At 47.4% G+C, this 27,976-nt stretch overlaps 1 protein-coding gene across 1 annotated transcript; it reads left to right on the top strand.

Annotated features, from left to right (window-relative positions):
• LOC146205710 (sodium-coupled neutral amino acid transporter 7-like) lies at window positions 1-27,790 on the top strand. Its single transcript, XM_084590368.1, has 9 exons — window positions 1-641; window positions 15,960-16,081; window positions 17,444-17,642; window positions 21,131-21,266; window positions 23,019-23,111; window positions 23,488-23,545; window positions 25,102-25,364; window positions 26,249-26,448; window positions 27,224-27,790. Exons 1-9 carry the CDS (start codon window positions 293-295, stop codon window positions 27,403-27,405), a joined length of 1,602 nt encoding a protein of 533 aa, XP_084446494.1. The 5' UTR covers window positions 1-292; the 3' UTR covers window positions 27,406-27,790.
• The last annotated feature ends 186 nt before the right edge of the window (window positions 27,791-27,976 follow it).

The raw sequence follows: 27,976 nt of genomic DNA on the forward strand, positions 1-27,976 counted from the left end.
AGACGAGGGCGAGGAGGGATGCGGGATCACACCGGCCACGACGCTGGATTCATCCAGAGTGTTTTACCAGATGCCCTTGACATACGCTGCGGCCCACTGCGCAAGCGCTTTCCGGACGGCACTCAAACGATTCGACTTTTTTTTTTTCTGCGACAAAGCTCGGCACGCTAGCCACGGGAGCGCAGTTTGACGGGAGGAGCTGGCTCATCGGCGTCGTTCCGGCTGAAGGCTGAGCGCAGGTCGGGTTGCTGACGGAGTCTATTGTGTTCCGCGCACAGGCCAGGTCGCCCCCATGGCAAGCACACGGCGCAGGAGCATGGTCAGCTTCAGCGAGGCGTTTGCCTCGACGGCCGGAGGAGCGCCTCTCCCTCCAGGCGCCTTCCACCGGTACGGCCCCGGAGGCAGCTTCATCCAGGAGAGCTTCCACAGCTCCACCGACTACCCCACCTACATCGCGTGGCAAACCCTGTCTACCGACTTGTCTGAGCGTATGCGACAGGGCTCCCTACGACTGAGCCGGACCAATACGGTCGAGTACGCACCCATCACCGAGGAGAACGGCGAAAAGACTCCGCTGTTCACACCGCCGGGCGACACCAGCTTCACGGAGTCCACCATCTCCACGCCCGCCATCAAGCAAGGTGGGTGCAAGGCCTTTTCCATCTGCGGTAGCGATGCCGGCAGGAACAAGTGCGGCGACGCAGACGAGAGCTGCGGCGGGCTACTTGTTTCTTGTCCCAGCGCTGAGCGCACTTGGCATTAAAAATGTTTAAAGAGCGTTATTACGCCGTAACCAGACGCGACCACCACCTATGGGCAGAGTAGAAGTTTCCCACCATTCCTTCTTCGCTATTTACCTTTATTGTGCTTGATGTTCCGGCCAAATGTAACCAACATTTTAAGGCTGCCCACTGAAACTGACTGAAGATTCTTGAATGTCACGTGGCCTAGTTCAGATTTTTTTTCGTTCTCCAGATTTTATCTATTACTGAAAGCGAATTGGCTATCTTTTTTTTCTGGCCCTCAGGGACAGCATCGATACAGAAGTGCTAGGTTGTTTTTAAAAATAGCTCCAGCGACTGTTTGCTTATTGCGGAACTTCGACTCGAGGGAAAAGTATGCCTTCTTTATTAAGTGCTGTCCCCGATGAGGCTTTACGCCCCCCCCCCCCTCCCCCTTAGGCTGAGAATGAGACGGGAGTAATACCTCTGTCACACGGACACGGCTGAACTCCTTTCAACTCCCTTCAACCAAGGTAGCCATTACCTCGAGGGAGATACGTGCCGTGTCACACGGCAGTCCATTATGGAAGGAAGTTAAATGGAGTTTTGAAGCAAAGGAGATCGACGATCTCCATTGATGGGCGAAGGGAGTACTCTCGTTTCCAATGTGCTTTGCTTCCGAGTCATTAAATAACATATTTCTTCAATAATGTAATTTTTACTCCTAAATATATTAGTTTTTATTGCATAAAATTGTATTCTAACTCGGTTAGTTGCGTTTAATTGTCGCGACTGCACCACGTATTGCACAACGCCGCGCATGGTGTCCAGCAGAGCGGAAAAAATGGCTATGTTTAGAGCATGGTCGTTGTTTTCAGCAAATGTGTGTTCTTTTATATTGTTATGACTAAAGCTAATTGCATTTTGCGAGGAAAATAGTAGTATAAAAAATATTTCAGTTTGTTTTGGACATTATTTTTTATATCTTTGTGCAAAATAAACAGCGCCTAATGGCCCCCTGTTGGCTGCTCTGAGAAGCTCGTTGCAAGCCGTGTGACACGGGGACAACTCCTTTAAGGCGAAACTCCCTGCGACTCCCTTGCGCTCCTTTAGACCAAGGAAGTTCAAGGTAGTTCCGAGTCGGCCGTGTGACAGGGATATAAAGCTATGTAAGTTGTACCTTGATGGAAAAACGCTGACGTAGTAGGATGCAACTAAAAAGAGCAGGTGCTATATATGGGGTCATGGTACTCGGCGCGGTTATTGCTCCACTACAGAGGTGGGCAACCTCATGAGGTTTCGACCTCATGAGGTCGACCTCAACCTCAAAATGACCTCAACCTCACGGAGTGAGGTGAGGTTGAGGTGAGGTCGGTGACAGCTCGAAAATTTTTGAGTGAGGTCACGAAATTGGACCTCAACCTCACGCGTGAGTTTGAGGTTGAGTGAGGTCGTCATTGTGTGAGGTCGAAATTGTGAGGTCCAGGCTTTTTGCTGTTGCCGCGGCTTTCTTCGAAGAGCGCCCCTTTTGACGCGGAGCTCGAGCGTACTGCCGCGGTGTGCCCGCCGACTCTCGGTGTTTGGTTACCCCCCATCGGACGACCGCAAGCCCGCAGCCCCTGCCCAGCTTTCGGCATTCCACCGTAATGTCCGCAGCCCGAGGATGCTTCCCTCTGGTCTACTTGGAAGGAGATATTTTTTTTTTACTTCACGAACTCCTCATGCCCCCCGCCAGCCACCCCCGTTTCCTCTGAGTTGTTTGTGCCGATGCTCGCCGCAGGCTACAACACCCAGGAGCGCGCAAAGCACATAACTCACGTTGACATGCGGGGCTTTTGTCGGATGCCGCAAAGAAACCAGCAAACTAAAAACCAAAGCAACTTGTCTTTGCGCAGACGGCGCGGAGCGGAACTGTGTCTTATGCATGCCCGTTTCCAGGCGCTAACGTCACGGCTGCTGCCTTACATTCGATAAAGGACCCCGCTGTACATTACACGGAAACTTAACAGAAAATGGTGCAGCGAAATTGTTAGGGGACGTGATACTGACAGATAAAAAAAACATGAACAAACCAGAAAAACCGGCACAATACCATCTGAGCATTTTATCGAAGTCCTCCCCTTCGAATTGTACGTCATCGTTCTATATTCCGGTCCTGTAAATTTGTATATTCCGGTCCTGTAAATTTGTATTCTTGTATCCTCCAGAACAACCTCTCTTTGGTCTTGTGGTGCTTGTTTCTTCTAACAGATTCAAAGGTGATGAAGGTGCTAGTGTAGCGGTAAAACATGCAACAGGATGAAATGGACGGCACAGCGTATAAGACACAACTGGTATACAGGAAAAAGCCTGCGCATGTTAACCATTTGCCGAGATAGAAGAGACGAAAAAATATATGGGGCTTGTATGCAGTTAAGCGCAATGAAAAAAAAAAATGATTTCGCTCCGCTAAGGCCCTTTATTTCTCTCTCAAATTTTAGTGAAATCAAGCAATGCAGGAGAAAGGAGGAGAGTAAGGGATTCTTAACTTCATAATATCAGGTTTCTCTTGAAATCTCTTATTCAGGCGCAGAAAAAAAAAAAGAGAAAAGCGTTCTCCTACATGTTTTTATGAACTACAAGGTATTGAAATGGCCTCCGGCTCGAAATTTTGGTGTCTAGACGGACGAATTTGTGTGGCGAACTGAGCGTGTCTCTTTTGTGCTCCAGTCTGCTCGAGACGGACAAATCAATCGGATGAAAATTTTTGTGGCGAGATGTCAGAATAATTTTTTCAGATATTTGTTTTTTTTTCCTTAAAAATCAATTTAGATGTACGTGATATGAAGCGAATTACATGTTAGCACTGAGGAATGCAGTATTAAGCCGATGCCTCAAACCTTCTATACGCTCTGGGAAGCGCAGTTCTCTTCTGTTTTTAGTGTGCGATATTTGTTATTACTTTCGGCAACATGGTATTTATTTATATATTTTTTCTTGTATGTCAATTAAGTTCGTACACTGCCGAAAAGAGAACAGGCTTCTTCCCTCACATTACGCTCTTTCTTTGGCATCTTTTCAGAGGCCCAGAGCCCAACCCTCCTTTCCACTTACCCGCGCGGTCATTTAGATTTTTTCTTTTTCTTTTGCAAGTATTGGAAAGCGCGATCTAGTCTCTGAAAGCGGAGCTGGCACACATACGCCACTGCCGTTTGGTGTGTATTGGTGACAGTTCGGCATTCATCGCATGAGCAAAACCAGATGCCTACAGACGGACGGCGAAGAGAGGAGCGCGTGCACTGAGGGTGGCGCGGTTCCTCCGGGCCGCTTGCTCGCCTTCTTTCTGTTGTTCTTGTCTTTAGTTTACGTTTATGTGCTGTAACTATGCGACACTAACGGGGAATCGGTTTCTCTAGTTTCACCTACGGTGCATGCGGCGAAGCAGCTTCGGAGACACCACCGTACGTGCAATTTATTAGTTCAGTCTTCAAAGGAAAACAAGTGAATACCACAAAGAAGCTCGTCTCAGAATTGTTGGCGAAATGGCATCCAGTATTCGGTTCGGACTTACAAGTATTTATATCGTGTGTGCGTTTTTTTTTTTTAGTTGGGTGGGAGTTGGACATTTTGCTCCGGCGAAATTTGACGGGCGAGCCGATGTTCGCGACTGCAAAGTGGTTTACGTTTAACCCTTTTTCCTAGGAGTTCCGACCCTTGTAATTTTTTATTGTAAGCGTGGTGTTCGAAGAAGCAATTTCGCCAATTCTTGCAATACGCCACGGGATCACAGAATTATCAACTAACGCCTAGGCGTAGCCGGTTGGGACCTCATAAGATAAACAGCATTCCTCTTCGAAATTTTCTGAGGGTTTATTCGGCGTTGGCCGAGTTTTATGATTAATTGGTGTTTTGCTGTCTTTTCCTTTTTTGTTTGTTTTAACTGTTGGGGATTTAGTCTTCACAAGTCGTTTCATGAGTGGCTATTACGGAAAATTTGTGCCCCGTTAATATGACAGCCGTTAATATGGAGGACCCGGCGAAGATTTTTAATGTATTTATGTCTCGTTAATATAGAAACTCGCTCTCTGAACAATGGAGATGGGATGAATGCACACAGCCTATTCGGCCCATGTATTTTTGTCACGTTAATATGGACATCGTTTGAAAAAAGCTGGGGAGTCCGAACGCAAGTTAAAGAAGGGTGCGCAGGCCGGGAACCTATGCGACAGCCGATACAGTCGGATGCCTGAACGAGTCCTGTGGAGTTGCAAAGAACCAAAGCGGGCGTGTCGTCGTTTTAGGAGGGGAGGGGGGGGGGGGCGGGGGGGCAAGAGCGGAAAGGAAGGGAGGAGGAGGAGAAAAGGAGGGTGGATGACAGGGATCGTACACAGCAAACCGAGGGTCAGCTAACTAAGAAGACCCCAAAAGGAGGGAACCGGGAGTTTTCTGGGTGCAGCGGCAGCGCCGCAACTAGAGGCCGCAGTCGGGAAAACAGCAACATGTGGTAGCCATAAATTCTGCTGAACGTGAACAAGAGAGGCCGGTAAAAGCGTAAGAAAGAAACGATAAGAAAGACAAGCGCCAAAAACTGGGGGTGGGAACTGAAGTTTTTCTATCCCAGAACAGAAAGTGTGTTCCATGAAGCCGTTAACGCTTTTCGGTCAGGGTTAAGACACACTCACGAAGTAGAGCGACAAAAGAAACGTGACGACCACGCAACCAGGACTGGGCGTCCCGTCCTGGACGCCCTTCCTTCTCATGCTCCTGGTTTTCGTCACTTGCGCTGCCGAACTACCCCATTTTGCACCACAGCGATCCGCATGTCGGCTTCGCCTTGAGTCAACGATGCGGCCATGACAAGGTCTGAACTCTTCGTAGTCGGCTAGCCGTCGTTCTAAACTGTACTTCAGCTTGCAGTGTTTGTTTCATAGGAACACATACAAACGGCACAGGAAAGGGCTATTTGATAGCCCTCTGTATAGTAGCCTGCCAACTTGATTCCCTCGCTTCCTTACAAAAACATTACAAGGCAAGAAAGAGAATCAGAAGAACGGAAAGTCAGGGAGGTTAGCTAGGGAAAAAGAGTGCAAAGAAGCAGGAGCCTGTAATTCTCAACTTTAGTCTGACTTTTGGCATGGTGGGAGTTAAACGCAAAAGAATGGAGCTGAACTTAGGCGCGAAGCGGGAAATCTGTGAATACAAGCGGCAAAATCAATCTCAGTCAATCCAAGCCGTGAAAGACTGGACCCAAGTTCAACTAGGCCTCAGCCTCGTCAGGTCGACGGTATACCATCTGTATATACTACCGGACTCCGATAAATGGCTCAACGTCGGCATCACAGCGTAAGCCACAGTCCGACAGCGCCCAGCACAGTTCGAAGAAATGGAGTCAGCCTTGTTAATGTGGTTCGGGAATGTGCTCGCGAATGGTGCTGTCGTGAGCGACGAAATGCTTCAAGAGAAGGCAACATTATGGGTGCTTCTTCTCCTTCGTCTTGATAGGTTTTACCTGTGATGACTTACGGAATTTTTGTTCAGTAAAACAGGGAGATGTTTACTGAGAAATATTATTCTACGCTCTGTCTAGGCGTTACTGACTTCAGCTACTAAAGAGGATGGCTGACAAGGTTTAAGAACAGACATGACGTTGCGGGTCGACGGATTTATGAAGAAGAGGGTAGCATCGACATCTCGGCTGTGTTTATATACCCAAATTAATTAAATAGAAGCCATTAATATAACTTTTTTCTCAATTATATACTTTTCGTTTTTATTCATGACTCGTTATTATGGATGACTCGCTTTATGGACAGTTTTGGTCGAAAACCAAAGCTTCCATACTAACGAGGCACGACTGTATTCCTATTTTTTCTTAATTTAATGTATTGTTTAGCAAAACAATGTACAGTGTATTAAAAAAAAGCTCGGCAATCATCAATTTTTTTTTTCAAATTAAGAAAAAGAGCAATGATGAAAGCTTGGGCGCGTTGGTGCCGGTTTTCTTGCGCGCTAAACAGACAGGGACAGCCAGAAATACGTGACTGGCGATAAAAAAAGCACCCGTCGCGTGTGTCTCGCTGTGTCCCTGTCTGTTTAGCGCTATGTGGCAAGAAAAGAAAAAGAGCATATCATCATTGTTGTCTTCGTCACTAGGGTCAACAGCATTTGCCTTTTCAGTTTTAGTAAGAACTGGCTTGTTTTATTTCTAATACGAATCTTATTCACGTGGGTCAGATGGGACAAACTCTTTGTATTTCATTATGGGCCTATGCGTAGTAACGTGGTACCCATGTAGACCTTAGATTGAAACCGACCACAAAAGGGTAGGTGAGAAGGGGGAGAGGATTGCTACTTTAGTGCAGAGTTGAACATGTAGTGTCCGGATTGTTTCTGCTTTTATCCGGGATATTAATTATGGTATAAAATTAGGAGTAAAATACAGCCTTCATCGACAAAATTCTGGCTAGCCTATATACCCTAGGATTAAAGAGAAATGTTTATTTGCTTTAAGTTACGGTTTATTTTAATGATCTTTTTTTTTTTTTTGAGGTCGAGCGCCCGACCTCAACCTCACATTTTGAGTTTGAGGTGAGGTTGAGTGAGGTCGCCAATAGTCACCTGAAAAGTGAGGTGAGGTCACCTGTAGGACCTCAACCTCAATTGATGAGGTTGAGGTTGAGTGAGGTCGCCAAATATTTTTTGAGTTTGAGGTGAGGTCGAGGTTTTTGAGGTCAAATGCCCACCTCTGCTCCACTAACCAGTAAACGAAGCCAGTTTTTCAAATTTGGCTGTACCAAGCAGCCAAAGACATTGAAAGTTATGAGCTTGTAGTCTGGCATGATGCTGAACTAAGGTAACCAGGAAAGCCTTACAATCGTAATAGTTTGTGTAATGGAGAAATTGCTTGAGCTGGTTACTGAAGACCTGTGTTGTACCCAACTGTAGCAATTTCTCAAAACTATCTACATCTGTATTGACACATTGTTCCTAAAGCCAATAAGTTCATAGTTAATTATTCTCTACTAATTATTACACTTCGCCGAACGAAACAATGCTGTAGGCTAGACCAGGTCAGGCGACTCTCAGTTGGTTTTGTTGTGCTAGGACACTCCGTATTTCTTTACTTGTTTACATTTAGCTGGTACGTCATGCAGGTTCAAGTATAGACTTGAACAACTCACGTAGAGTGCGTATTAATTGACCGACTGCATCCCAGTGCTGCGCGACGCGAGTTTAGGGGCCTTGAACGTGACAGCCGATATCGTGTGCTCTCGGCACCTATGACCGGGCATCGGTAAGGAAAGAGGCTATGCCATGTGGCAAACTGTCGAAAACAAAGGAGCGCGAAACTTTCTCATTGGTCTCTGATTTTGTAAACGCGCTGCACGATGGGCCGCAGTATTTGGAACGGAGCTGTGCTAGCATTTCTGACATGGTATGTTGCTGCCACACTCGAAGTTTGTTAATTTTTTTTAACCGAAAGAAAGTGATAACGCAGCATCATCTTGAGGTCCGCCTGCATGTGCAGCAAGGGTTGAGACCCGTGGCTCTGTTCATCATGGAATTTCGACGGCAAGTTAAAAAAAAAAAAATGTCCTTCCGGCAGTAGCGAACGCGTTTTGATGGATCTAAAATGCGAAAAGGCGCCCTGCTGTTGCGATGTCCGTGCTCGCTGAACATTCCCACGTGGTTATATGAAAGTACCCCGCCGGGGTGGCGCAGTGGTTACGGCGCTCGACTACTGTTCCCAAAGACGCGGGATCGAATCCCGGCCTCGGCGGCAGCTTTTCGATGGAGGCGAGAAGCAAGGCGCCCGTGTGCTGTGCGTTGTCAGTGCACGTTAAAGAACCCCAGGTGGTCGAAATTTCCGGAGTCCTCCACTACGGCGTCTCTCATAGCCTAAGTTGCTTTGGGACGTTAAACCCCACAAACCAACCAACCAACCAAAGCAGACACTGTTGCGATGTCGTAATGGCGTATTAGTCTGCTGTCCATAAGGCATCTGAATCCTCGAAAGAGCAACGTATATCCATCGTGGTTCAATTATAGGACTCGGGATCTGAGTCCTAATCAGCCATTGGAACCGGCTATTCGACTTCGCGACCTAAGAAAGCTTTCTCATGATCGTCCATTAGCATGCACCATGAAACGAGGTTGGGGTTATCGTTTTTTTTTTTTCGGTGTTTATTTCAAAACGTACCTTCAATGTTTTTCCTTTTCAGCGAGTATTTTTTGGGTATGATTTTTCGGCTATGTTCGTTGAAATATAGTATAGTATCTGAGTATTGAACAGTGAGAGTTTATTTTGACTTCTTAATGAGTAATCTAGCAGCAATTAACACACGAATTGCCGTATCAAGAGCTATCCTCGCAGAAGCAAGTTCCACAGTGAAAGTAAAATTATCAGTTCATTAGGCAAAAACGTAAAAGCTTTTTTCTGAAGCTTGTTTCTCATTTTGCGATTGCACTGTGCTTAGAAGCCCCGCCGGGGTGGCGCAGTGGTAAGACGCCCGACTACTGTGCCGGAGTTCCCTGGTTCGAACCCGACCACGGCGGCAGCGTTTCGATGGAGGCGAAACGAAGTAGCGTCCGTGTGCTGTGCGATGGCAGCGCACGTTAAAGATCCCCAGGTGGTCGAAATTACCCCTAGCCCTCCACTACGGCTCCCCTTTCTCTCACCCCGCCGGGGTGGAGCAGTGGTTACGGCGCTCGACTACTGTTCCCAAGGACGCGGGATCGAATCCCGGCCTCGGTGGCAGCTTTTCGGTGGAGGCGAAAAGCAAGGCGCTCGTGTGCTGTGCGGTGTCAGTGCACGTTAAAGAACCCCAGGTGGTCGAAATTTTCGGAGTCCTCCACTACGGCGTCTCTCATAGCCTAAGTTGCTTTGGGACGTTAAACCCCACAAAACCAAACCAAAACCAACCATCCCCTTTCTCTCTATCCACTTTCACTCTCACCTTCCTCCAGTCTCTTGCGGCGCGGTTCAGGTGTCCACAGAGCAAGTGTGACAGATACTGCGCCTTTCCCTTCCTGTGAACCAATTATTACTATTATTATGCTTAGAAAGGTAGGACCGGGCATCACGCGATGTGCGTGCTCATAAAAAGCGATGAAACTGCCGCTTAAGCGTCACGAAAGCCAGAGCATGCATGAGACTTACATGCACGCTTGGTTTTGGAGTCAATGAGCTTTCTTAACGGTTCCGAAAGTTGTCGGTGTCTTTGCATACAGGGGAGAAACCTGCTTTTAGTGCACCGCGTGGTGCGTCTCGATCTTCAACTGCGTGTCTTGATCCGCGCGTCAGTTCCAGACAACTCAATACCGTTTTTCACTGCGTTTCTGATCCTATAGCATGTTCTAGTTTTCTCCTGTAACCGACTGTAACTGGCACTGAATATTGGAACTTGTTTACGTGCATTCAAAATATTAAGTTTTTTTCTTTGAAAATCGAATTTCAAGCAATAAATTTGACAAATTTCTGTTGTTCTTCGATTTCAAAAAGCCCCAGCCATATGTAGCCGTTGTTTTCGCATTTTTGCGTTGCTTTCGAAACCCTTATCGGCGGCGCATTTTGAAGGCTAGCTTCCGCGTTTCCATGTGCAAAGTTAGCGCGATGGTCGCAGTAGGTCTGATAGCACGGCGGCGTGTCGACAACGATATGGCCGTGCTTTCTTAAGCTTTGCACTGGTTGCAACCGGCCGGTGGCTGCGCGGGCTTGCATGCAGAAACACATTGGTGCAGGAGATGGTGAATGTGAATCGACGTTAGCTTTTTGCTCCGTGAAACTGAAGGGCTTGGATTCACTATTACGAGTTCTGATTAAACCCAGACGGCATGGCCCCTATATAGGCTCCCTATAGACAACTTAGTCCTTCGTGGATTCAGAGCGCGCTCAGGATCGCTGGTTGGAATTCTCCCTAAATGTTTTTGTTCCACTATGATGCATTATCCTAGCGAGTTTTGCCAGCCGCGGTGGTTCAATGGTTAGGGCGCTCGACGTTTGTGCCCAAGGACGCAGGATGTATCCCTTCCGCAGCTGTCGCTTTTTGGTGGAGACGAGGCGGCCGTGTGCTGTGAGACATCAGTGCACGTTAAAGAACCTCAAATGATATAAATTGTCTGGAGCCCTCCACTACGGCGTCTCACAGCCCGAGTCGCTTTGGGACGTTAAACCTTACAAACCGAAGCTATCCTAGCGAGTCTGAAAAACATCTGGCACTCATTTCTGGGAGCGCTCCGCGGACATCGCTCTTTCGATCCGTTGTCAGCATGGGTACAGAGGCAGTCATTCCAAACTGCCCCGTGAGAATGCTAGCTTGTACTATACATCACAGCCGATGCATGCCTAGTTCGTTCGCGGTATGGATGGCCTACTCCCAAAAACGACTGCACAGGTTGTTTCAAGCCAGCGGGAATGAATGCAGCAGATATTCTATTCGGTAAAGGCGGATAATTTGGTGCTGGCAAAACTCGCGCGAGCAGGATATTTTCGTATGGTACGAGTTGAAGGTTGAAGGTTTATTTGCGCAACTAGCGTTGCGAGGACAGCCAGGGAAAAAGCTGCATAGACAGCTTGAGAGGTCCTGGCTTGATCTTACAGTGCAGCATTGACGGCGGCGGAGTACAATATCAAACAAGATGGGAGGGGAAAAAAATCATGTTCGGTACAGAGAAAGAGACATGTGCGTTCAGTACTCAGTACATTGTACTTGTACAGTACAAAACTACACGAACATTTGGGGCAGTTCTTTCAGAGAAATATTGGATAAATTTATATTTTCGAAGCAGTACAACTGGTTCAGAAGGATCGGTAAGGTATGCTGCAATATTTGTTTGCCATATTTTGTGCGGCATTTCTTAACATGCCAAGGTTCTGCTGCGCAGGTATTATACACAGTTCTGCTTTGCTCTAACCCAGCAAGCGTAAGTAAGAAGTCATCAGTTTTCATTATGTCGAGTTTATATTTATAGCACAGCCTATAGTGATAAATGGACTTCATTTGCATAACGTTGTGTTGATGGAAAAGGCTCGCAGTGTGGAAGAAATACGGCACTTTACATGCAATGCGTATAATGCGTTTTTGTAAGACAGTGAGTTAATATTTTCAGCTGTTGTTGTTGCCCACACCATACATCCGTAGTTGGCTATAGAAGAGAACAAAGTGTGGTAAAGTAACAAGTTAACTGACGTAGGAAAATTAAAGCAATTTCGGCGCACGATACCAACTGTTATGGAAAGTTTCTGAACTACGTAATTAATATGGTAATTCCACGACATATCTGCTTTATGTAGGTTCGAATTTTATTCAGTTCGAACGAAAACGGTGGGTGAGGTAAAGGTATTGCTGAGCGGGGGCTCAACTCCGCAAAAAAAAAAAAAAAAAAAAAAAATGTGGGCGTTAATTAATGTTGGAATGCGAGAATGCATATCTCATGCCGAGCACTTCGCGGTTCACCAGTGTATTAAAAGGAAACTGTTTTTTACGCAACGCCACAGTCACGCATCATTTGTTGCTTAATGCAGATGTTAAGTCTCACAATAAACAAGGTAAACAAGTGTTTGGCCCGCTGCTGGTTACTTTTTCTGTCCGTTGTTTGCGCTCAATCATTCTTCCAAACTATGCCTCACAAACGAACCAAAAGTCCTCTTCGCTGTCATGGTTATGGCACTTGACCTGTGCACCTTGGCGGTCGTATCGTCGGCTATTGATTGCTTCGGGTGCCGGCGCCTACCAGTCGTGAGCCGTTGCTATACGCATGGGCAGCTTTGCGAAGGGGCTCCCGATTAGCTGTAGCCCGCGGTGCGCGATTTTAATGAGTTAAGATCTTGATCTCTTATCTAAGAGCACAGTTGCGAGCGGCATTGTTCACTTGTGCCAAAGAACTCTTTACTGTGAAGGAATGTATTGGTTCAGCACTCTCCCGCCTCTGAGAATGCCGGTCGGATAATCAGCGTCGGGCAGCTGAGCTGGCAACGTGACCTCTCATGCTGATCGCGTGCTGCAAAGTATGCGATTTCGCATCGGTCGCTTTTCTATGTATGCAGAAGCTGATTGTTAAGCGTTACTGTTTGTACCGCTGTATAAGCTCAGAGGTACTTGATGCTAGGTGAGCAGTTTTTCTCGTCGGAATTTCGTGGAGACCGCGGGACGACAAAACCTCTTATCGACACACCAGCGCTCGTGTGTAGACCTTCGTTTCGTAGTCACCGCATTTTCCATCGCGCTGTCCCACGCTACAGGTGGCGCATTCAGTTGATTGGAAGGGAGCTAGAAATATTACTCGCACACGATGTGTGACTGCGGCTGTAAAATTCAGGCAGCTGTCATGCACCTCCGACAGTACTGACATGTTCAGCCAAGGACATCTCGGCTCCGACAGTAGACGTAAATAGAACGCAGTTTATGGGCTCATTAAGAGGTGTGCAAAGAAATGAGCTGCCATTCTGCGAGGCAACAGAAAGCGTAGTAGAATGTCACTTTATGTAATGTTTCTACTACAGCTTTCGTTTAGAGAAGTTAATTAGGGAAATATTTCAGATGCGAGCGCAATAAATAGCGCCTAACTTCGTATCCTGCTCAGGTAATTTCTGCAAGAGCCGCTGCCATCCGTCCTCAACCTGGCCAATGGCAATCAATTTTATTCAGAAACAAGGCCGTTTGCGCGGTCTGCAGCGTTTTATGTTATCCCATTGAGAAGCTGCAAACGGTTGAGCGCGTGGCGTTGCCTTCGTATTGTTTTTTAATCTTGAAATGGGGCCGTGCGTCGGCGCGGAATAAAAGCCAACTGCTGCACCGCAGCATTGTGCGCCACGGCGTAGACGCATGGTGGACGGCCGCAGCAACCTTAATCGAATGCGCCACTCAATCGCTTTCACTTAACCACCGTCAACGACACAGCGGGCTTGATCCTAATTTAGTAGTGGGTTCCAGCCAGAAATCGTTAGTCTCATCAGTTACGAAAATCTGAAAATCTAGAAATGCGCTACTAGGTGGAGGCGTTGCTTATGAGTTGCGGTGTTGACTCGCGATGGTGACCCTCGCCGTTTCTTTTTTCCGCTGTAACCGTTGTTTATTCAGTCGTCCCGCCGCGGTGGCTCATTGATTAGGTTGCTCGACTGCTGATCCCGAGGACGCGTGATCGAATTTCCGTCGTGGCGGCAGCTTTTCGATGGGGCCGAAAAGCAAGGCGCCCGTGTGGTGTGCGACGTCAGTGCACGCTAAAGAACACCAGGTGGTCGAAATTTCCAAAGTCCTCCACTACGGCGTCTCGCATAGCCTGAGTCGCTTTGGGACGTTAAACCCCACAAACCAAACCAACTTTAGTCGTGTTGCACGCTTATCGCCGTTACAAATTAAGGCGCTGACCAGCTGTTTGGTCGACGCTTCCACCATATTGTTAAAAATCAAGAATGTTGTACGAGTACATTATGCAGGCCATATGGTCCTATAGTCATGCTCAACGTGCCAGTTTTCGCTCGCCTCTGTTCTTCGGCCGTGCTCATGGTCTCCCTGGGAACTTCACTGGCCCTAGCGACCTGTTTGGTGGTCGCATTCTCACCTTCTTGTGCGGATGCGTATGTAGAGCTACCATTAGCGACTCTCACAACCGCGGTGGCAGTTTGGATAAGAGCACTTAGAAGCGGAGAAGGAACAAAGAAATATGAGGAACAAATCGTGAGATCACTTTGCTCGAGTGGAAGCGGCGGTAGCCATGTAGTTGGGAAAAGGCTCCTCTGCGTGTGTGCGTCGGCGCTGGTATGGAATTTTAGTTGCAGTACTATTGAAGGGTTCGGTAATTTTCGATTTCTGCCTCTTGTTCAACCCGAAGTGTTCTCGGATGATGTTCGCCCGTATTCACGGTAAATGGGACCCGGGAATATTTCGGTTTCGTTTATATAGGTTTTGTGGGTTTCTTTAAACTGATTTCGTACAGTACATATGCTCATTGCTCTTATTAATGAATTAATCAATCAGTCAACAATCTCACTCGTTTTATTTTAACCAAAGAAGAGATACGTGGTTGAAAAAAGGGGGATGGGAGACTTCGACTTTTCGACTTCATCGAAAAGCTGTCTCCGGGATTGAATGCGAATCCTCGGGATCAGCAGTCTAGCGTCATATACCACTGAGCCACCATGCACAAGTCTTTGAAGCATTTAATATGCTTTAGAATGCACGTTGTTTTCGGCGTGCCAGCACGGGTGCGTTAAGCAGCGTTTTCCCGGAACGTTATTCCCGGCACCTGCCTGCCACGTGCCGCTCCCGCAGTCGTCAAGAAGGCGTCAGTCAGCGATAGCACCGAGCTGTGCACGATGTTGAGCACAACAAGGATCGCGTTTCCAGCGCTCGTGCCGTATCCGAAAGGAATCTGTCGGCCCGCGGGGTCTGATCGCGCTTTAAACGCATGCGCCGCTGGGAACGACGCCCGTTTTACTTGACACCTGAGATTGTGTTTCGAAACCTGAAGGCCAATGTTCTCGAGCGTTAAATTCTCCTAACCCTTTTGGGTGAAATCTGATATTTCCATAGACGTTTTCAAACGTCCCACTTGGTTATCCCAGACGTTGCTGCGGCAGTATGCGCCGTAATGGATTACATGGGGGGGGGGGGGGGGGGGGGGGCATGCCGTCAAATGTAAATGGAAGACGACTCGGTCGAAAAAATAATTGTTTGAATCCGGTCGGGATTTGTTGGCGCACTGTGAACCAGCACAGTCAAATTAGTTTGCGTATATCTTTTCAAGGTTGCACAAAGTGAGGGTGATGCCATGAATTTCTTTCGCAAATTATTTTTCCTTCCATTTGCTTTTCACGTTAGCTGTACGCCTGATTAATATTTCGAGAGCATGTGGCTCTAAAGTCTTTCTGCTGATAGGCATAAAGCCGTTCCACTATATGCACTTTTTATGTTTCACATTGTTCGGGCGCGACACAATTTTTTCTTTTTTTTTTTGCAGCGAGTTCTGTGGGCTCCTATGCATCGTATTGGCATCTGTTTTGTTGGCATAGAATGCTGAGCGCGTACAAGGGCGCGATTATTAACTGCTGAGAGTGGATTCAGGTTGCCACGCGTTCAAAGTGAACCTGACCTCCTTGTTCAGTTACAGTCGGGGCCAGAAACAGCACACTTCTTGAGAGGTGGCTACTTTCTGCTTGAGTGCCTCGTCCTTCTGTTTCTCATGCCGGGTGCCCCTGGACTTTTGCTGCAAATTGCGTGCGTTGCGTGTTGGTTTGACCTGTAACGTGTTGGCCCGCAGGGGTTGGATGGACCGTGGCAGCTTTCTTGCTGGTCAACTCTGCGCTCGGGGCCGGCGTTCTCAACTACCCGGCCGCCTACGACCGCGCTGGTGGCATCCTTGCGGCTACGCTTCTCCAGATAGTAAGTCCCCCGCTGCAGGGAGGTTCTATGGAAAAAATCCTACTGGCCAGCTAGGGTAGACGTGTGACTTGCTTGCAGGTGTAGCTTTCCGTTTCCTGCGCACTCGTTACAAGGAAACGCGAGCATCGGAGAGAGCTTGAGGGCCTTCGAAAATTTCAGACGCTATCCGAATAGGAGTTGTGTCATTGTATTGAGGCAAACCCAATCGTCTAGTTTCTCTCACCAAGGTGTTGTGGCGCTACCGTCGCCGCGCCAGTAATTTTACAGGCTCAAATGTAATCAATTGACGAGTTTAACCAGTTTAAAAGGTTAGAAACCAATTATTTATTTAATGTTAATCATTCTTTACGCTGTTTTGGGCAAGTTGTACAGCACTGATGAACCGGGGTGTCGGTCGTAACGCTAGCAATTAATGCATTATGCTTGCTGCAGCGCTTTGTATCCAGACCTGTCTTGTTTCTTTTTTTTTTTTTTTTGCAGTAAATGTTGCATATGCGAAAGGTCTATATCTAGTTCAGAAATACTGCTTACTTTATTTCCCAGCGCGTTCCCGCAAGCGGTCAAGGCCTTCGAAGTCTCGGTAGAGGTCTGCGCTACTATAGATGTATTGACTGGAATGTCATTGGAGCCGCCCGTATAGCAGCGCTCAAGTGGCCTTAGTCCATATAAACTATCGGTTAGAGGGGCTGCAGCACTCTCCGTCATCTTCCAATTCAAAGGATAATGAGTCGCATATTATCAGCTATCATTGACAGTTCCGGAAAATAAAGCAAGATCATTTATGCACCTGGATCGACTATTGAGACTTGTTTTACTCAGTTGTTGCAAAACGCTCGAGGAAATAGGAATGTGCGCGCCGTCAGCTGAAAAATGGACACAAGAATGTGGTTAGTTTTCGTTTTGTTTATGTTAGGCCGAGATCTTAATAAAAAGCCCGGGCTTCATGGCTCCATCACTACACAGCTTCTCCGATCGATTACCCGGGAAGTGCGCGTTCGTTCGATACCTCGGTGAAAGATATCAACCCGAAGGCTTGATGCTGGCGTGAAATTTCTTCATAACAGCCTATGTAGTGTGGTCATCTCCTAGTGGGATGCCCAGGATTACTGTCAGTGCCAGAAAATCGCGTTTTCCGGCATCTGCTTCCATTACAGTGTATAATATATGTCGCTTCCAGGGTATAGGGTATACTACGTCGAGTAACATGCATAAGAACCTAGGTTTAGACTCTAGGAAGAGCACGAGCAACAGATCGCTGGTCTTGCTTCTGCCATCCTTTAGAGCACTGCTTTCTCTCAAGTATTGCCGATTGTGCGGTGCTCAAGCTCCGGTTATAGTGCACTAAGCAGTGGATGCGCGCAGCTCATGATCTGCCTGAACGTGGTGACCATGCTGATCCTGGGCTACTGCTCCGACCTGAACGGTGACAGCACGTTCCACGACGTGCTGCTTACCACGTGTGGGCGACGCGCTCAGCAGCTAGCCGCAGTCTCTATCCTGTTGTCGTGCTACGGCATCAGCATCACCTTCCTCATTGTCATCGGCGACCAGTACGACCGACGTGAGTATCCTCCCGCTTCTGTTCCAACTCTCCCGCCTGCGAAGGGCGTCGAACCCGTGATATTTGTCTGATTCAGCTGTTCCTCCCAGATATTTTCGATATTGCTCGACGCAGCTGACAAAATCTTACGTCTTTCACAGGTCTCGAGGTACAGTGAGTCATAACGTGCATACACTTCACGCAACTTGCTGCTTCTGAAGTATCTTCTTTATTCTATCTTGGCTTTATTTCTAGGTATAAAACGCCATTAGGTTCTTTCAGACCTATCTGTTGCATGAGAGTACTGAAATCGCCTATGGCGCGCTTATATTGATATTGCCGTGATCAGGCTGTGGATCACAATTGAAATTGTACTTGAAATTCGACGCATATTTTTATGAAACGATTGGCGAACAGTAACCCAGAAACTACAACCAATGAGGCCTCATAACGATGAAAGCAGTGCGACGCGTGAATTGCGCCGGTAGAATTTCTCTAAAGAGTAGCACGTCCCAAAATTGTTTCGAATAAATATGGCGTGTAGGTAATATCTCCCTACATGTCTCAATATCTTGACGTGGATAGTGGAATTCGGGACAAGCTCCCGATGAGGGACCCCCTTTATGCATGTAAAGCGTATGCATCGGTACTAAAGTTGCGTGGTGATATATTACTGATAGATCGCGGAATTACCATCTAGGAGTTGCGAGCGATATTATTGGACTCTATGACAAGGTGCGATGCAATAGGCAGACGATGCTTCAATGTTGCGCACATGTTGCATGGTCCTTTTAAGTGGTTTCGAGTCACGTGACTTCTCTCCCGATTCCACACGCGACACATTTAATGCTGTTTGTTGCTAGTCGCTCAAGCCAAAGTGAACACGAACCATTTGTGCACCAATTGAATATCTCGAAAAAGCGGACAGCGCCGGAAAGTAATCATGCATGCATGAAAGAAGTGCACGGTAACTCTATGTGCGATTGCTAAACGGCGGACGCCTTTGTTGAGGCGTTGCGGAATTCGGATCACAACCCACGGGCCAGTCAGCCGACTGGTCAGTAAATGTCATGCCTCAGTGGAATATGTGGCTGTGACTAACAGGTACGCTATGGTTCTTCACATCGCTGTGGGGATGGGCATCAATACTGGGTCTGCATTGTTTGAATATTTGGGTACGTTCTTCTCACTGGGTGCCGCGAAAAGTCGCATTGCTGGGTGTTGAGATTTGGGGATGAATCCCGGTGAGATTCTATACTTTCTTGGTAGAAGAAAATAGCGCAGGAGACGACAATGCAGTAGACAACACGAGCTCCGTGTTATTCCTTTTGAGTGAGCTTAAAGCGAAGTCGTAGAAAACGTTAGCTCAACGAAAAACGTAGCGTTCTGACAGGACAAGGAAGACGAGGGCAGGACATTTGTAGCTCTGTCCTGTCCTCGTCTTCCTTATCCTGACAAAATGCTACGTTTTTTCGTTGATCTAATGGCTGACCAGCTGTCCCCACAGTAAAGGTGCAATGCCCAGAGATGCCTTGTTGTTGACAAGCGACGGTTAATGGAATGTACCGGGCAATATTTTGGGATGTGATGCCCACTGTATACATATAATAGATGGCTGCGGGTTTATTTCAATTACCTTGCAGCCAATGTGCACTCGACATGTCGACATCTCCACGTTTGCTCCTCTCGCAGGCGAACGAACGCGTTCGAAAGCCAAATGGCATATAGGCCCTGAACCACTGCGGCGGGTTATTGCCAGAACCGCTGGCCCAATTGGATTACAAATGGAGCGCAGCGCAGCGCAAATGGAATCACGTCCGTTCAGTTATTATTATTCGTAATCGTTAATCATCCGCTGACAGTACGCGCATGCAATTACTTTTCAAATGGGCCCGTTTCATTGGCCCACGACCCATGATAATTAGGTTTGCAATCAATGGACTTCTGCAATAAAATGGAATGAGCATCTGCGTAGAACAATTTCAATAGTCCGTGACTCTAAATCACTGCTGTGTAGATGACTGTACAAACTTCCGTGTATTTCAGAGCAATGGTCAAGTCAATGATCAATGGTCAATGATCAAGCAGGGATCAGAGGGCAATGAGCAAGTCAGAGGAAAGCTCTATTGAGCTACCTAGCTCTTGCGTGGGCAGCGCTTTGCGGCCTTGCCTGCACGCAGAAGCTGACCGAGTGTGCAGGTCAGTTCCGCGATGCGCACGAGGCCTCTGATAACCGTAGATAGGCGCTGGCCTCTTCACCCTTAACGAGATCATACCGTTTGGCTTGCTTTTTTTCACTGTTTTCCTTTTCTAAACGAAGGCTCGCGTCTCTCAATTCGCTGCTCCGGAACTCCGTGCCGGGTGTTTGGCGAAGATATAGGCAGCTTTTCTTCCTCATTCTAACGCAGCACGATACCACATCTCAAGTGTATCCTTACTGTTGGCTAAGCCCTTAAAACCGACGCCGTCTAACCCATAGGGGTTGGGTGGTGCTTCGGTGGCGTTAAATCCGTTCTTGACGTTATTTCATTCGTGTTTGCCTTCAACGTTTGAAAACTACTATAAATGTAGAAGGCAGAAACTTCTTTGGCTTACATACGTCGAGAGATGAGCATTATTAACGGCTGAAAGCTGCTGTAGTGCAACGTGGTGTCACGTAATAAAAGGAAGATGGCTGAAAGATAACCAAGTCTGCTGCATGGAATACATGAAAGCTGTTTGGTTTCTGTCTCGCGAAATGCTTTAATAAGTACTAGTGAGCGCTGACCTTACTTTTGTTTTGTTTTGTTTATAACTTATTGCCGGCTTTGTCCGACTTTCACCATATTGGGACACACCATCCCTCCCGCGCAGCTGGCATTGTTTGTCAATGTGTGCGCGTCGCAAAGAGAAACCGGGTCATTTTATCGCTAAATGCGTTCTCTGACAGCCCACTGCTGAACCAGGTTACATGGGATGTTGCATTATGAGTCTTTTCTTTCGGTTCCGAGTATGCGGTCGAGCCTACACATCATTGCATAGCTCGATATAAGTTTCGCAATTGTGTGCACAGCAGAGTGTGACGCATCCTCTTGCGCTATTGACCCACTTGACCGGAGGAGATCTTTTGCCAAGACCGATAAGGGGACCCGACTGCGCGGTCGACATTGCGGTCGCTTAATGTGCGCCCCACAGGTGTCAACGTGACAACACTGCTGCTACGTGATATTGTGCTCTCATTGCTCGTTTTGCAGTCCGTGCCATTTTATCGAATGACCGAAGCGGTACGCCTGTTTACTGAGACCAGCTTTAAAGAAAATCGTCGCTCTAGTTTTGTTTTCCCCGTATCCTCCGAAATGCTTTGACCCCAGGATGAAATCAACGAAAATTCGCTCACGGCCGGGGAGCGATTGAGTATGCCGTCAGTAGATTGAGTATACCGCTAACGATGCGCGGATATGTACTGTTCAACAATTTGTCATGCCAATTTAAACCCCTCATGACTAAGAGTCGATGTCATGTCCTCGCAGTATTCGCCTCCCTATTCGGACCTGTCTTCTGTCACGAGTGGTACCTGAACCGCCAGTTCACCACATTCGTCACTGCTTTGCTGTTCATAATGCCACTGTGCTACTTTCAGCGCCTGGATTTCCTCAAATATGCTAGGTACGTGGTCGTTATATTTCGCGCATTTCGTCCCTGTCCTTGTTAGAGCGCGACAATACATACTTCGCTCTACTTTGTATCGCCTGGCGCTCTAACATTTAAAGGATTTCTAGTGTCAGGATAAGGCTCGCAAGAGAGCATTGCCGAATAACATTCCTCTCCTCTTGCAATCCGGGTGATACATTGATTTATAGTCCGCTGATATCACTTATAACCATGTGTAACTAAAAACAATTATCGGTAAACAGTTCCATTAATACTACCTTACTGTTTTTCTGCTTCTTTCATAGCCCGGGTATCTATAGTATTAGACTTGGAGTACAGATTTATTCGCTAACCTTTATAAACCCATAGGACGAAAGGACCAACGATTTTATGAGCACAAATATTTTGACCTTGCATCTTAAAATAACACTTCAGGCTCATGCAACATTTAACACCATGCTGGACAAATTTAGTAGATTTATTCACGTTGTTTTGGATACCTCTGTATCCACGGTTGGCTCGCACTTGTCGTTGTACCAGTGGCAAGCACTTTAGACAATCGCTACGTGCATTGAGGCTGTGCGATTCTCTACTTTACCTTGCATCTTGAAGTAGCTGAGCGTTTGGAACCGCTATTCCCGTAAACTGCAGTGGCAGACTATGGACCACTACAGGCGAGGGAGCATAATTATCCCGCCAGAATGCACCGCTTGCGAAAGTTTTGGCATAACCAGTGCATCCAAATCTGGCTCCATCATTGGTCCGTATGGTTAAGCTACTGTCCCGCCACTTGGGGTATTAGGGTGAACTGCTCAGTCAGGACACCGCGGAAAAAGAAATGCGGCGGCTCATCACCAATAGGTAATTTGCGGCCCGTCGACCTCCTCCCGCTGCCTGTTACCTAAAACCAGAAAGTGACTGCACACCATCATTCTAGTGTTTCATAACTGGAAGTGTTAAAAAACTGCGTAAATCGGCCACTTTTGTTTGTCATATGTGCTCGCTGTGCTTCAAAAATGCATGCGCCAGTTGCTTTAACAGGAAGCCCTTCTCAAGTACCGATATTCCTACCTTGCACGTATTGTGAAGCGCACGGGGCTCAAAGCAAACAGGAAGGGGATCGCTGTCTTAGAGTTCGCAGTGAAACGAAGAGTGAGTCCAGATAGATTGGAGCACGTCTGTGGATCAACCGGCTTGCCAGAAGCTAGCTTATCGTCAACGTGCGTCGGCCTTCATTTTTTCTTTTTTTTTTTCGAGCTCGGTGAATGAGTGCTATTAAGGGCCTTGTGGTCTTGAGCTTATTCCAGAAACCCTCTTCTGGCGGCGGTTCCTGCATGACAACATTGCGTACGCTCTAGTTGTCTCCCCTTTCTATAACACTTCGCCCGACTCGCTGAAAAAAGTGCGTATATAAAATGCGACAAGGTCGTTCATAATTCACAATTTTTTAATTTATTTCATTTCCCCTTTAGGAGGTGAGGTCGGCTAGTAGAGTATCGGGTATTCGTCCTCCGATTAAAAGTTCCTGCGACCGAATTTCACTGTATTCGTCGGAGTAGTGAACTCCTGTCAGGAATGGGCCTGTTGAGTCCTAACTCTCAAAAGTTGATTCCTAACGCGCTTAACTATAGATGCAGTTGACCGCTTCGAGACGCTTTGGTCCCATTCCGATAAGTAACTTTCCTTTGTCCCTTGTCGTCGCCTGGAAGGAATTTCAGTCGGAGTATGCAGTGGCGAAATAACTATTGTCCGTGCACTTCTTTTCAGCTCGCTCGGGATCTTCGTCATGCTGTATCCTGTTTTCCTGACGATGTTCATTTTCACCACGGAGGAGCTCGAAAAAGTCCCCATGAAGACAAAGTAAGCCTGTAGTCGTTACCCATTCAGCACTGCTGTCATATATTCACGTTTGCTCGTATTTAGTTTAAAATTTTGAAAACTTTCGCAAGTAATTTAATACGTCCATCGATGATGCTGCGTTTGTTCGCGAACGTGCTTACTGTAAAATACTATTAGCGACACGAAGCAAAGAAAGTGCGTTATCGTCTGCCTCCAGTGATCACATTGTTTTTTTTTTTTTTTTTTTTTAATGTTGCGGTGCACATTTAAACATGACGCATTTACACGGTTTGCGGATGAAATATTAAATGTTATATTTAAGCTTTTTTTGTGGCATCTGTAGTGCTGGCGGTAGGTGTTACGCGCAAGAGTAATATGTTCTCCTTTTGCGTTACAGACCAGACAGCTTCATCGACCTTGTTGTGACTCTACCTGTGATCTGCTTTGCTTACCAGGTAGGTGTAATCGGGAAAGACTCGATGGTTTCGGCTCTTTGGAATTCCTAAGGAAAATGTACTTTCTCACATACCTGCTTCACTTCAAACATGTCCCCGGAATATAATCAAGTGTGCCACGTAGGCAGTATTGTACGCTTTGGTCACTGGTGTAGTTATTTTCATTAGTTTAGGTGCCCAGATTTACGGACGCATTTGCGTTGGCATGAGTGTTGCCTGCGAATGTCTTTCCGCACTCGTGCCAGTGTTTGGGAAATTTTTTTCTGCACTCAGTTTGTAGGTGAATAGATGGCTCTAAACAGGTCGTATTACGGTACTTTCGTCCAGCGTGAACATACATTCAGTGCCTCCTGCCTGCTCAGTTTCAACGCCAGCCAGATGGGAGTTGGCGGCAACCGCCGTCGGCTTAACCCCAGCCGTGTACATCGCACGGCTGTGCGATGCAGCCAGGCTGCATCGCACAGACGGGGGGTCATTTCTGCTCCTGCGCGCCTCTCGCGTGCGCCTTTTCAGTGCTGGTGTGGCTCTCATGTCGGTAGTTTGCTAACACGAGAGAATAGAGGCCTCCGATGCCACTTCGATGTCACAAGAATGGTTTTCGTATACGATACTGACGACTTTGACTTAATGCGTGCGACACCCACGTGCAAGAAAAGTTCATTCAATTTAATATAATCGCTCATTCATAGTAAACGGCGAATAATGAAACGTCCTGTGACATTTTGTAACCAGACAAAGACAAGTCCTCTTGTCCGAGCGTTGGCTAGCACACTTTGGCTTCCCCTCAACGCTCGTTAATTTTGTTTCGTGTTCTGTTTAACATTTGTAAGACTGAAAGGCATTCCAACAAGAAGCAATAGAAAGCATTTTTCATAACGCAAGGGAAACTTCGCCAGAGAACAGCAAGCGTAGTCAGCGGCATGCGTTTCTATCGTGCAAAGTGAATTTACTGCCGTGTCCATATTCAAATCTTACGTTGGTGCCTTTGACGCAGTTGGTGGTAGCGGGCAGTGTCGATCGCGGCTGGACTGCAGACATTGGCTTACCCGAAGGACATGCTCATTTCGCTCTACTCGCGATGCTTCTCTCGTTTCTGAGTTTCTACTATAGATACAGCCGGTTAGGTTATTAAGATTGTGCACCATTTTTAATTCGCTGGTTTATCCCTCTTCCAAAAAGCTGTGGGCTACAGGACGAGCTCTCCATATTTCCATTACTTTTTGGTAGATTAAGACCAGTTAAAACCCCCCAAACGTCCGTGTCTGCCGCTCAGTAACAGATCTCCGATGAGCAGCAGAACTGCAAACACTTCCATCGCGTGGGATACAAAGCAGTGATTCGAATCGCCCACTCGTCGTACCGCTCTTGCAAGAGTTCTTGGCATGTTATTCGGGTGCTTCTTTAGTTGCGCATCGTCCTTCTGGGCCCCGTAATCTGTCGGCGAGTGCGACACAGAATCACGGTGACGGTGCATTTAGGAGCAAAACTGTGCCGGAGTTTAATTGCTTCGCTCGACTGGCTGTGCACCAGATGGTGACTAATGGTCTCTTCCTCAGGCACACGAGGTGGTGGTCCCCATATACGCGAACATGCGTGACCGGCGACTGGCGAACTTGGCCAAGGCGACAATCATGACGACCCTCTTCCTCTTCGTCATCTACTCGCTTATGGGCACTTTCGGCTACATTGCCTACGGCTCGGCCGTCAAGCCAGACATCATGCAGATGTTCGACGCTTCGAACCCCTGGGTGCTGTTCGGCATCGGCGCCCTCATAGTCAAGATGGTCACCACGTATCCGCTACTCGCCTTTTGCGGCCGGTATGTTCCTCCTGACGCTGTCTTGCTCGCCTCTTTGACGTTCTGCGCTTGCACTGCTTATGTTATCAGTTCGGCATTGATCGTATGGGTGCCGTCCAAGAGAGCACGTTGTCGGTCACACACTGGGTGGGGAGCTGCTCAACACAGACATGGACGAAAAGAGGACTGAGCTTTTCCTTGTGCTTTTCTCGTTCAAAACAACAGAACTGAGTGTTCAGTGTCGCTCGATCTCTATTACCGAACCTCTTTCAACGCATTGGGGCCAGTGACATTCTACATGGAGAATTTTCCCATCTTCAGGAAATTGGACAAGTAAATTTTGACAAAAAGGGAATCTTTACAAAACTTCAGGAAGTTTAAGAGCCGAAAGTTCTTCACTTTTCCAAACTGACGCCCTTTTCTAGAAACCACAAATAAAAGGGGACGAAAATAATAGAGAATTGTGGGTCTAACTGTGGGAGTTCCCGGCTATGGCTTTGAAAATAACTGGTTCGTAAATATGAAAGCTACATCAGCTGCACCCCCTGCCACGTTCCACTGTTGTAAAACAGGACGGCGTGAAACGAAAATATTGGCACTATTCTGAGGGTTGTACCCCTCAAAATATTGGAGGATACCTCTTGCACGAGGCAGGGTTTTACTTGATTCCACTGTGACAGCCTAAACGCACAATTAGTGAGAAGCGCTCTTTGTATGATGTCTTTATTGCGTCTAAGTCCTCGAGCTGATCTTAATTTAAAAGTTGCATTTTTGTAGTCGTAGCAATAACACTCTGCACGCGTAAGCTCAGAATATGCGTCTTTAGAGTCATCACATCAGTTTGCAAAAGGGTGCGTGATCCAGTCGCTTATCTCGCGTGACCGGTGTGCCGTGCTTTTCCGCAGGGGAGCCTTTGATGGCCTTTATGCTGAGCTTACCAAGCTTCCCACGAAGGAATTCATCGAAGGCGAGCCCCGTAGGCGCATCTACATCACCACAGGCTGGTTCCTGACCACCGTCGCCCTAGCCACGTTTACGTCCAACGTTGGTGTTGTGATCGAGCTCCTGGGATGCTTGGCAGCTGCCAATATTTTTATTTTTCCGGGTAAGCACTTGCTACCTCGCGGCCATGTGAAAATGCAGTTTTCTGCTTGTCTCTGTACTAGCGTGTTGTCACCTGCGCCAAGGAACTTGCTTGGTGTAATCGGCGTTGGTGCCTGGGGGAGATCTTTTGTCCTTTCGTCACGAGGTCGAATTTTCGAACCTTGTCTCCTGAAAATTGGTTCAGATGTCCCCTGCCACGTGTCGAGACCACTCGACACGTGACGTACCAGTCGCTGAAGCGGTGATAGACTGGAATGTAACAGTCGGGCAGCTCAGTGCGGCGTAGGATTTTGTTCTTGGCTCTCAAAGCCGCAGATGTGCAAACGCCAGACTCGCATGTTGCATAAGCGTTTCGGGTACAAGTAGTTGCCTAAGCTGCGAGAACATTCCCGTACCGCTCAAACATCGCGGGTGGCTTAAACGTGTCAGAGCAAAGACTAGATTATAGATTAAAGTGAAATAGGACGACCTCCTTCGTACCTCAAGGCTCTCTCGTACCTCAAGGCTCTCTCGTACCTCAAGGCTCTCTCGTACCTCAAGGCTCTCTCGTACCTCAAGGCTCTCTCGTACCTCAAGGCTCCCTCGAGCACTCATCTTTCATTTCCACCTCAGTTTGAATAAACCGCAGCTATTTCACACGTTCTTATTTTCTACCAGTGTAGCATCACTGTAACGCTGACGTCGTGTAATCTAGGGATAGGAAATTTTTCGGAGCCACCCAGGGGCGTGCTTGTCCGCCATGCATGCTTACTGTGACATGGCACGCTTGCTTGCAGGGCTGTGCCTACTGGGCGTGTTCCACCAGCAAGAGAAGTTCGGCCTGAAGCGGCCCATGACGGTGTTCGCCATCGGCGCAGTCATGGTGGTCATCGGCAGCTTCATCTTCGGCGTAGTCTTGCTCGACACCATCCTGAACGACATCAGCAAGGGCGGCACACATCATTTGCTTTGCACCTGAGTGCGCCGAAGCCCTTCAGTGCCATCTGGCAGTGTACATTTTGTATAGGAGTGTGATGAGTGCGCCCACCTTTTATATGGTCTTACACTTGAAAGATCTGTAACTTAAGTGTTGCACGAACATTTATTGTTTTAGCTTATTTGGCACATTTTGTCGCTAAATAAATGCGTTCGCGGTTGCTGTGTACAACCATGAAATTCCGCGACGCTTCCGCCTTCTGTATGTTCGCTTATTGAATTTGCGACTGACGCATCTCGTCAGCAGACTGCATGCATACGGCGCATAGTATTTGCTTTTTACAGTATTCGTGCCCAAGAGCATTTGAGTCCTGTTTAATTTTTTTTCCAGTGGATTGACATAAATTTACCAGCATACAATCGGAACAGGTGTTATATACTTGTTTCTGAGAGAAGGCACATGTTTACACACGCACACAGGTTAGTTATAGCAAGCTTCATACTGACCTTCTTTGCTGACATGAGCGCTGGATGTGCCCTGCATACCAGCAGGAGAGGTTTTGGCGGCAAAAAAAATGAATACGTCCGCTCACTGAGTAAATACCTTTCCTCAC

The sequence above is a fragment of the Amblyomma maculatum genome, chromosome 1, assembly GCF_055883805.1.
Source record: "Amblyomma maculatum isolate TAMU_Amacu chromosome 1, ASM5588380v1, whole genome shotgun sequence".
Taxonomy (NCBI): domain Eukaryota; kingdom Metazoa; phylum Arthropoda; class Arachnida; order Ixodida; family Ixodidae; genus Amblyomma; species Amblyomma maculatum.